This window comes from Channa argus, chromosome 10 (assembly GCF_033026475.1).
Source record: "Channa argus isolate prfri chromosome 10, Channa argus male v1.0, whole genome shotgun sequence".
NCBI lineage: Eukaryota > Metazoa > Chordata > Actinopteri > Anabantiformes > Channidae > Channa > Channa argus.
In genome coordinates, this window is record NC_090206.1 from 8738468 (window position 1) to 8749262 (window position 10795).

At 40.6% G+C, this 10795-nt stretch overlaps 2 protein-coding genes across 2 annotated transcripts; one reads left to right on the forward strand and one right to left on the reverse strand.

Moving 5' to 3' along the window:
• The first annotated feature begins 1870 nt into the window (after positions 1-1870).
• Positions 1871-2844, forward strand: insb (preproinsulin b). The gene is made up of 2 exons (XM_067519184.1): positions 1871-2066; positions 2699-2844. Exons 1-2 carry the CDS (start codon positions 1877-1879, stop codon positions 2842-2844), a joined length of 336 nt encoding a protein of 111 aa, XP_067375285.1. The 5' UTR covers positions 1871-1876.
• Positions 2845-3194: 350 nt separating this feature from the next.
• hmmr (hyaluronan-mediated motility receptor (RHAMM)) lies at positions 3195-10644 on the reverse strand. Its single transcript, XM_067519183.1, has 20 exons — positions 10521-10644; positions 10166-10264; positions 9984-10069; positions 9803-9874; positions 9503-9691; positions 9341-9427; positions 9087-9198; positions 8942-9007; positions 8658-8731; positions 8490-8560; positions 8040-8407; positions 7807-7955; positions 7468-7703; positions 5902-6018; positions 5584-5784; positions 4772-5497; positions 4607-4679; positions 3991-4167; positions 3716-3878; positions 3195-3585 (listed from the first exon to the last, which is right to left on the reverse strand). The coding sequence occupies exons 1-20, from the start codon at positions 10564-10566 to the stop codon at positions 3569-3571; spliced, it is 3129 nt and encodes a 1042-aa protein (XP_067375284.1). The 5' UTR covers positions 10567-10644; the 3' UTR covers positions 3195-3568.
• Positions 10645-10795: the final 151 nt, after the last annotated feature.

Consider the following 10795-nt stretch of genomic DNA (forward strand, 5'->3'; position numbering starts at 1 on the left):
AAGGCACAACCTGCAAGGCTTCCAAAGAAATTAGACCGCTGTGTTACCTTTTTGGTTTCATTGGATTGAGAGCTGGCATCTATAGAGATTGAGTGAAGAAAATGATACGGTTCAATAAGGCTTAGAAAAGCATTTCTACCTAATTGTCATAAGTCATTTTACTTTTTATTTGTAAGACAGATTGACGTAGACAGAAAAGTCCATCTTAACCACTAGTGATCACCAATAAGCCTGAGTCCTCTAATCGACACTGTGATCTGAATGTGGCATATGGTGTTTGTCAACCTGTGAACAGTGCCAGTCAGGCCACCACACGGCAGGGGGTGAATTGGGTATCACTTTGGGTGACTGCCTTCTTAACTTTGTTCAAGCGCTGCCTCTAGTTCGCACTCTGTTAAATGACTTAGTGCCACTCAGGAGCAGATCAACATGCTTACAGGTCAGGGTGTTAATGAGAGGACCTTTGCGTTTTCTGCTGAGGCTGGCAGGTGGAGGTGGGGAGATATAGAGGGGAAAGGTAGCCAAGTAGAGATGTTCTCTGTGCTTCTATAGTCCTATAGGGCTTGGCCCTTTGTCATCCGTAACCACCTGCTGCTCTGCTGCTCGGAGGCCGCAAACACAGGTAAGCAAGTTTCTCTGTATTCCCTCAAGATTTCAGCTTTAAAAATTGATATGTATAACAACCAGGAAGAAAGTAAAGACTAGCACAGGCAGGGATCTATAATTCAACCAGTCTACTGTGCCAAGGAGCCTGGCATGCAGCCAAGAGGAGTGGCAGGCCAGAAGGAGCGCTCTGCCAATGCCTGGCACAGGTGCATTGTTAAAGACACTGTTAAAATGATTCATTTTCTATCCAATAATCTACAGTACACTGTAAGATGTCCACAAAAGGTCTATATAGCTTCTAAATTACTGCTAAATATGTTTTTCACCTTGAAACAGGAGTTGAACTTCAAACCCAGGAGAATATCCATCAAAATGGGATTTGACTAATAAGAATCCTGTGATTTTGGACACATCGTTCCCACTCTCGAGCATTATAGCTGTTGAGCTGGACTGCTAGGTTGGGACTGACCTTGAGGATACGCTGATGAGGATTTGGGGACATAGACAGTCCTATCTAGCTTGTAATAGATGGTGTTAAGATAAAATAAGGATCACCTGGGGCATGAAAGTATATTAAAAGGTATTCTATAGAAAATCTATTTCCTTTAATAGGAGCTCTGTAGAAAAAAATATTAAGCGTAACCTTGAATGGCTGAGCTCTAAAACGTTGTTTGCCAATATAAATTGTGAAATGCCAAACATTAAAAACAGAAATTCTGAGGGTTGATTTTCACTTTAACAGCGTCCAATTCATTCAGGAATTTTGATATATTATTGAAATATCTCCCCAGTGAAGATGAGCTTGAAGAGCACAAAGGTCATCAAGATGTAATTTTTGAGCTCATCACTCTTCTTAATCTTTGACTTTGACTGCTCAGACTCACGCTAATTTGTAACATTTAGAGATTTTGAGTTAGATACCATCCAGTGGCTTTTCCCAGACCTTGTTTCATCCTGGCCTTTTATTTCAAATGAAAGACTGAATTATTCAGTTTTCTACTCACTTCAAAGCCTTTATTTTGAGTTAGGGTATTGCAGTATGCTTTCAATGTTGTCTCTGGGCTATTATACTCTTCAGAGCTGAAGTTATCTAGTAGACTTTCACAAAAACATCACAAAATATCTATCTAAACTTATTAGCTTTCAACCATCTGGCCTCTCCGCATTAAATATTAATAGGTGAATTAACTTTTATTCTTTATCTTTGACATCTAATATAAAAATTTGATCAGATGTGTACCATTTTAGTACTCCAAGAAGACTCCTTCCTATGGCCAGGGTACCATGGGTGATGTCTGTGATGTTACTGCTGATGGTCTACTCCCAAGGGGTGTCCACAGCCCCTGCCCAGCACCTGTGTGGCTCCCACCTGGTGGACGCCTTGTACTTCGTATGTGGAGAACGGGGATTTTTCTACAGCCAAACCCGACCCCACAAGAGGGATCTGGAACATGTGCTTGGTAAGGCCATATTAGTTCTGGGAATAGTTGTGACTTCTTTTGTTTGACGTGCGTAAAGTAAGTTTTAATTGTGCCCTTGATGCTGGGAGATCAGAAAATAACAGTATGATATGGCCCCAAAAACCCAGGCTGGCTTTGTATCCCAGCAGCTGCCTACCGTGTTCAAAGTTCAGAGCCTAATGAGAAAGTCAATTTGGCTAGTTGGAGAAAAAGTGATTAGGAAACATGCTGTAAACTTTACTGAACTAAATCTACGCGTTTGGTTGAACCAGTGCACAGAGACTCTCGCTGTATCTTTTGACGTGGCGTGGCCAGGCTTTTACCATCCATGATTTCACAAACCCATTATTCTCAAATCATGTTAAATTCCCAAATTTCTCATTACGTTATTCCCAAGATGCACTGTTTGGATCTTCCGCCTCAAACATTCTACTGATGTTTGCAAGTAAACTTTAGAGGAGTAAGTTATCCAACTCCCATTTTCCCTCTTGCAGTACAGAAAAGACTCAATTGATTGTGGAGATCAGATTACTTAGTCATTAGGTCCCATTAAAAACATGAACAGTCTAAATGGTAGTTTGATTTTGAGCAGGAACTGACACAGGGTTATGGAAACTTTCTCCACTTCAAAGGGTTCCTGTCCAAAATAGCCAGACAGGAGCAGCGGATGTCGGAAGCTCTGTCTGGGCACGATGAGCCCAAGGTGAAGAGAGGCATCGTGGAGCAGTGCTGCCATAAACCATGCAGCATTTACCACCTGGAAGGCTACTGCAATTGACAACTCACCACTCCACAACTAGCACCACTCATAGCTTGTAAAAAGGTCCCAAAGTCAATTTCTGGACTGACACTGGCTATGTCTTATCAACTGATGGAAATAAAGCTTCATGGCCCATAACCCAAGGCCCCTCTGCACAAAGATGTGAATTTGTGTTCTTTGTAGCTGGTGTATAGTGTGGGTGAAACATGGGTTGCAAAAGGTTTTGTTGTTGCGCTCTAACCTGTGGCTGCAGTCCTAGAGTGCTCTCTACTGGTTGACAACAGACATTGCCAAGAAGAGCCAAAGCTTTGTGCACATCACTTTTACACTTAAGGAAAAATATGTCAGTGAGTACTTTCTTTTAAGAATTCTATTAAAATCTGTCTTTATTTACAAAAAAAAGAAATGATGCTGTGTCACAGAATATTTACTGGCTCGCTTGAAAGAACTGCTAAAAACATACAAACTGATTCAGCAATAAATCATGCGTGCTTTAGTTCTCTGAAAGGTGAGCACTTGTTCCTATTGTTCTTCTTATTTTTTTTAACACACTAATCCCATACACTGATAAAAGTTCCTAAAATAAGCAAAAAAAAAAAAAAAGATAAAGTTCCAAAGACTCCTACCTAAATATAATTAACATTTATAAAGAAGTTAAGTATTCAGCATAGCAAACATTAGAAGTTAATTGAAACTAAATATACCAGTTCATTATCCATTCTTGAATGGCAGAAGATCTCCATTATGCATAATAATTTCCTGACAAAACAGAATTAAAAAATGAATTAGGATTTCACATAAGCTGAAGGTCAACAAACTTATAAAAGCCAGTCCTATAACATTTTGCTTTAAACGCAGGATGTTGCGATGAGGTCAGTTTAATTCTTACCTTCTTTAAGGGCGTCAGTTGTTTCACTTTGTCTGTTCTCCTTATTGTGTTGGAAAGCTTTGCTGGGATCAAACCTGCGGCGAGCAGCACCTGGGAGCTTTGACTTCAGCTGCTCCAGATCACTCTTCTGTCGGTTCACCTGGGACCGAAGCTTGGTCACCTCCTACGCACGCACGCACAGACACAAACATAAGCTCTTGTACTGTGTGTGTTTGTGTGTGTGTGTGTGTGTGTGTGTGTCGTGGAAAGCGGACAGGGGTGTTCTCATGCATTACCTGTTTCAGGGAAATGTTCTCATCTTTCAGTTTCACCACATGTTTGATTTTCTGCTTCTGGTTCTGGTGGCCCAGCAGGCGAGCATAAGCATCAGCCAACTTGTTTAACTCTTCCTGGTTTGTCCCATTCTCGTTGAGCAATGCATCTCGCTCGGCTGCAAATGCATTCAGCTGTTCCTGTGGGCACCGAACAAGAAGTTGTAAGTATTCTTGCATTTATAAAAATGATCCATTTATACATCCAGGAGGAATGGAACAACAACAACATTCATTTGGGGTTGTTGTTACAGAGCCAGAACTAAAATTCTCCATCTCCTAAGGGAAAACTTCAGCTAGGTGCTACACTTGTCATCTGTTTGGTGCTGGGCCAATAATGCACAGCACATTTTTTTGCAGAACTTTTTTGTTTGGTCTGAAATAGCAACACTAGGGGTTGAAAATAAGATGGATGGGAGTGGAATTATTAAATCAAAACAGTAAAAGTTATTTTTAAATCTAGAATAACTTTCACTTTTGTACACCATTATCCTTTCTCTTGTTATAAATATTGATAAGGACAGCTTTAATGAATGAGTATCTAGGCTATTGTAAAATTTCCTATGTGGACATGACTGACCTGGAAGGGGCTGACTTTGGCAAATAGCTCATCATACTGTTGTCTCCAGTGTTCAGCCTCTGAAGTCGGGGAGCTTAGAAGAAATTAATAATACAATCAAAAAACAATTCAGCATTTTATAAAAACACACAATAAATAAATATATAAATAAATAAATTCTCTCACCTTTTCTCTTGTGCTTCAGTTATTTTTCTTTGGAGGTCCAGTCGCTGCTCCTCCATCTCCCACTGCAGAGTGACCTTCTCATGAGTCAGTACTTCTACCTGCTTCTCCAGAGCTTGTCTGTCTTGTATCTGTTGTTCAACCTGCTGCTGCAGGGCCTGTTTTGTCTCTTCCATTAGGTCTATTTGAGTCTGTAAGCTCACACCCTCTTTCTCCACCTCATCCAGACGAGACTGAAGCAGATTTCTTTCCCGTTCTGCTAGGTTTAGTTGATTTTCAAGAGCAAGCCTGGACTGCTCTCCAAATTCTACTTGAGAGAGAAGATTCTTCTTTTCCTCGTTCACTCTCTGAAGCTCAGCTTGTAGTCTGAACACCTCTGACCTTAGCTGCTGGTGGGCTTTCCTTTCAGCCTCCAGTGTTTCCCCTAACTCATGAAATGCTGTCTGAATTCTAACTTTCTCCCCTCGCTCTTTTTCAAGCTGTTCCATTATTTTCTCTCTTTCCTGGCTGACCTCCTCTAGCAGTTTCTGGGCTTTTTCCTTTTCATCCTGGAGCTTAGTAAAACTCAGACCTCTGTGTTCCTCCAGTTGCCCCAGTGCCTCCTGTTTCTCCTTTTTCTGCAACTCTAGCTCGTGGTGTAACTGACTTATCAAGGCAGCGTGGCTCATCTTCATAGCCCTCAGCTCCTCATCTTTTTGTGCAAGGCGAGTCTGCACCTCCAGCAAAATTCTGTCAAGTCAAGGAACAAGGGAATGTAAAAAGATGGGAAAATGACAGTTGTTAGAACACAGAGTGAAAGTGAATATGAAGCACACCTTGCATCCTCCTCTCTGGATTTCACTTCAGCTAACAGCCTCTCTTGCTGCTCCTCTAACCTCTCCTGCACTCTCTTGATCTCTTCCTCTTTCTGTTTTACAGCTTTGTCCATCTCGTCCTTCATCTGCTGGGTCACTCTCTCCACCTCCACTTCCAGGTCTTTCTGTCTCTCCTCTGCTACTTTCAGAGCCTCTTTGGTGCTGAGAAATTCAACAAGCAGTGTGTAAGGCTTACAAGTTTAAAAGCATTTTATACAGACGCATATTAAACAGACATTTCAGCAGTGCTTTAATCAACACAGACACTGCAGCTCTCACCTTTCCAGCTCTGTGACAATGAATCCCATCTTGCCCTGTGAGTTTGTGTGGGCCTCTTGGAGTTCTCTCATGGCTGCTAAGTGATCGTCTTTCAAAGTTGCTAGATCGTTGTTCTTACTAAAAAAAGAAAAGACAAGCACACAATTAGTGTTTTACTTTACTGCCCGAAATTCACTACATAGTATAGAACCTATACAAATACTTTGCAGTATTCCATAAGCTAAGTCAGTGATCAGGATTACAGTATGTGTACAGTTAAACCCAAATGTTTGTCAACTACAGTTGTTTAATAAAAATATATTTAAATATGTGTTTAAAGTATAAATAAAAACACAGCCACACCCATATACTATTTTACAGGTGTGAACTTGTTGTCATTACATTGGTTGAACTGTTAGCTAAAAGTAATAAACTACTAAATTAGTTTGCTAAAACTATGAAAAAACACTTAAAAGATTTTGTTGAATGCAATGAACAGTTGAAACAGCTAAAAGTAATGCAGAGGTAAAATTATTTAGGCCCAGCTGAACATACATTAAGGAAGCAGCCTATTGCATAATGGGTAAAGCATCAGGCTGGGATGCAGAGGTCTCCCAACCCACGCATCAGGTGTGTCCTTAAGCAAGACACTCAGCACTAGCTCCCTGGGGCCACCTGTGGATGCCCTCTGCTCCCCACAGGGGGATGGGTTAAATGAAGAGCACAAATTTCAGTGCACATGTGAATGTGCTCAATGATGAAAATAAAACTTCTATTATATTCTATATTGGATAAATGGATAGTCTACCTCCAACTTTTGTCACTTAGTGAAGTACACATGTAGATTTGAACAATATAACCTAATAACCATTTTATTAAAAAACTTTATTAATAAGCTCAAATAACATGTATTTTTTCAGTTTATAAGCAAATCTTTGAAATCAGATGGGTAGTCATCTAACAGGACTGAGAAGGAGTCAGATCGAAGAGGTCAGGAATGACAGCACTAAACAACTTCCAAAAAAAAGGGGGAAAAAAAAGCAACTGACAAATTAATTGATAATGAAATAATTGTTAGTTGCAGCCCTTGTAATTTCTACATCAAAGACTGCCATTCTCTATTCAAATCGGGAAAATTATGTTTGAGTGTCATGTCTATTTTTTCTCACCACTATTTTTCCATCCATCTCTATTCTCAAGTGTCTAAATAGAAGCCCTCCCAAGTGCCCTGGTTGCCCTCAGATTCAATAAGGTAGTGAGGCAAATTGAAGCTGCTCATAAACAGAAATAAACAGTGACCTCCACTGTCTATGCCATGGACTGGCAACCCGTCAATCATTTTTCTCAGCTCAGTGTAGGCTAGGAGAAGCTCCCAGCTGCCTGTGACTCTAAATAGCAACACACAGGCAATGGAAAGAAATAAATAAAATTAAAAAAACAACAACGAAAAAGATGTTTTCAAGTGAAGCAAATATATTTTCCATTACAATATAATTTTATCTTTATAGATGTGCTGAAAATTTTTGGACATACAATGTCTTTTGCATTTCTGGCAACACTTTATGTGTTTGGCCCCTGGTGGCTTACCTTTCCACTAGTGTCCTGGTATCCCTCAGTTGTCTCTCTAGCTCACTGTTTTCTTCCTGCAGCTTCTGGACATCCTCCTGACTCTTCTCCACCATCTCTTGTCTCTTCTTATCCTGGTCCTCCAGTATAGCAAGCTCTCCGAGCACCTCCTCCATCTCCTCTGTTAACTGTCTCATCTTCTCTTCAGACTCCTCCCTCTCTTGCTTCACCAGCACAGACAAGGAGTCTACAAGTGCCTGTAAAAATAGGAAAGATTAAGTTACAGCTTAGGTGTCAATGCACCAAATTAAAAAAAAAAAAAAAAAAGAGTGCAACATGTGAAACAAAACCTTGTGTTACCTTTTCTTTGATCAGTTCCTCAGTAAGAGCAGCATGTTCTTGCTGGAGCTGAATCTGTCTCTTTTTCTCATCTCTTTTAGCCTCCTTAAGCAGGTTGAGCTCGGTCTTCAACTCCTGCACTCTCCTCAATCCCTCTTCCTGAGTCTTGCCTAAAACAAAATGTATACAATAAATAATAACTCACTGTTTCATTAAAAAAAATGAACATAGCAATAGGATCTTTGTGAACGTACATCTCTCTTCCTCAGAGTAAAGACACCGTTGTTCGAGGTGTGCCACCCTCTCATCCAGCTCCTTCTCTGTCCGTCTAAGCACTTCCCTAAGTCTAGCAAGCTCTGCCTCTTGCTGATGCACTGTTGCTTGAGAATCAAGAACATCTTGGTGGGCCAATTTCATTTGCTCCTCCATTTCCATCATTGCATTTTGCGAAGACTTAAGCTCCAGCTCTACATTCTCCAACCTCGTCTCTGCTTCCCATAAAGCATCCTTTGACACCCTCAGCTCTTGATCGAATTTCAATGCTTCCTCCTCTTTTTGTCTCAGCCCATCTTGAGCGGCTCCTAGGTCAGTCATGCACTGCTTTAGCTCAGTTTGTAGTTGCCTGTGAAGAAGTGACAAAGGAGTGTCACAGCATACAGTCAATATCTAGCTTGCTTTGAAACGGTGCATAGGGGTTAACATACTTTACTTCCTCAAGCTTAGAACTTGCAACAGTGTTGTCCTGCATCTTCTCTTGGAGTTTCAAGCGAAGATCCTACAAATGCACGAATCCAGTGTGGATTTTACAAAAGCACAATAAAAAGATAACGATTTTCACTTTTGTAAATTGGACTTGTGGACCTAGTTTATACCTGGATCTCATCATTGGCTGTGTCCAGATATTCCTGCACCACTCGGATCTCCTCCTTTAGCTCTCGTATCACAGCTAGAAACACAGAATTGTGTGTGACTGTACAACAAGTGTTAATTCTTATCTTTATTTTGTACATTGTACAAGGGAAATGACGGGAGACCTTTATTTGCAGGAGACAGGCTAAGAAATCTGACATAAGTAGAATCGTTCACTGTATTTAACCGTTTTTATGGATAAGTACAAGTAAATGAGTAGAAATGACAGCTGATAAACAGAACTCACCACGTAACCTTGAATTTTCATTTTCTAGCTCTTCACTCTGGATTTTCATCACTTGATGGAGTTCCTCTAAAGGTAAAAACCTTGTTTAGTTCATATACACATGTTGGCAAATACATTTGTCACACTGTATATTCACAAATCTTACCCAAGTCTCTGTTCCTCTCTTTTAAAGCAGTGACAGTAGCCCTGGAAGTTTGGAGGTCAGTTTCTAGCACCTTCAATTGTCCTTCACTGTTAATCTGCAGGACACTTAACTCCTGATCTCACACACAAAAACACGTTGTACAAAAGAGCAATTTAACTAAAATATGTTCTAAACTGTTGGACTATTGTTTAGCTTCAAACTAACCAGGAAAAAGGGTCTTATAGAGAAAGGAAATATGCTTATACAAGTCATACCTTGTTTTTAACATCCAAAGTGTTTCGGGCCTCCATCAACTCCATTGTTAATGAATTGACTCTCTTTTTTGTAGTGTCACTAGACACCTACAAACAAAAAACATACTCAGTGATTTTCCACACAGAACTGCTAAAAAATAGGAAAAGGATTTCTAAAGGCACCTTGCTTTTTAGGAACTCATTGATTTTCTTGAGCTCAGCTCGTTGTCTCTCAAGAGTGGTAACATTGGCAGCAAGGCCTGTTTTCTCTCGGACTGCAGCCAGCAACTTGGCCTCAACCTTCTTCATCTCCTCTTCCATGGCCAGCAAGTGACGGTCCTGCTCCCCTCGCTGCTGAACCAGGGACCGGATCTATTTAAATGCAAAGCTATAGTTATGACCCGCAGAATCACAAAAGAAATTTAAACGTCAACGTCATATTCTAGATACCTAATGACTGACTATTTCTTCTATGAAGAGTACCTCTCTCTCCAAGAGCTTCTGCTGTTTCCTTTCCATGGTCATGCCAGTCTTCTTTGCACTTAGCCCTTCAGCCTAATTTCGATGAGACAGAAACACAGTTTTGTAACAGAAGCAGATCTGCTAACGTTATTAATGAAAAACGTGAGTGGTGTTATTTCATGCTGAAGGAAAAGAAACTTACAAGGCCATCAACTGACAAAGTCCTACGCACAGGGGACACCAAGACATTTCTGGAAGGCGATGGTGGCGGCATAAGAGCCCCAGCCCCTGAAAAAACAAAGTAGCAAAAGTCACAGAACATTGTGGTTTAAGACCTATAAGTTGTTTTTCCCTTTCTGCATTGTGCATTTAGCATTTACCCACCTGCTTTAACAGGTCTGAATCGATCCGATTTGTCGAAGGATGCGGCTCCCCTCAGTTCTCCGGGTTTAATCTCATAAGACCCCGGTGCAGGGGTAGAGCCTTGAGCCAAAGCACAAGTTAGCTAACATGGTAAGGCTTTAAGAAAACATCGATGAATTGAATTATCTAAATTGCGTTACTTAGGTGAACCTAACAGTTTATCATACAAATAAACGGCAACGTTAACGTGTGCAAGTCAATCAGCTAACAAGCTACTTAACGTCACTTCTGAATATCTTGACCTTTCTTCGCTATTACATTTAGCTATTTTTTTTAACCAAAAACTCACTTGCATTTGCTACTCTATTGTACTTACCAACACATTCATTGAATCTTTTCAATGGAGCTCTTGAAAAAGACATTTTCAATTCAGTGTATCTTGCTTTTATTATTTCGATAGCGCCACAGCGCAGCTCCCGATGACACAACAACAAGCGCTCCACCGGTGAAATTTCAAAATAACGTAATACGTACGTTTACGTAGGTCTGACCAATAGGCATCCGGTTATGGGCGACGTCACCCTACTCCTCCGCATACTGAAAAAAAAGCAGGCCGGGCAAAAAAAAAACACATCTCCCCACCAACAGTAT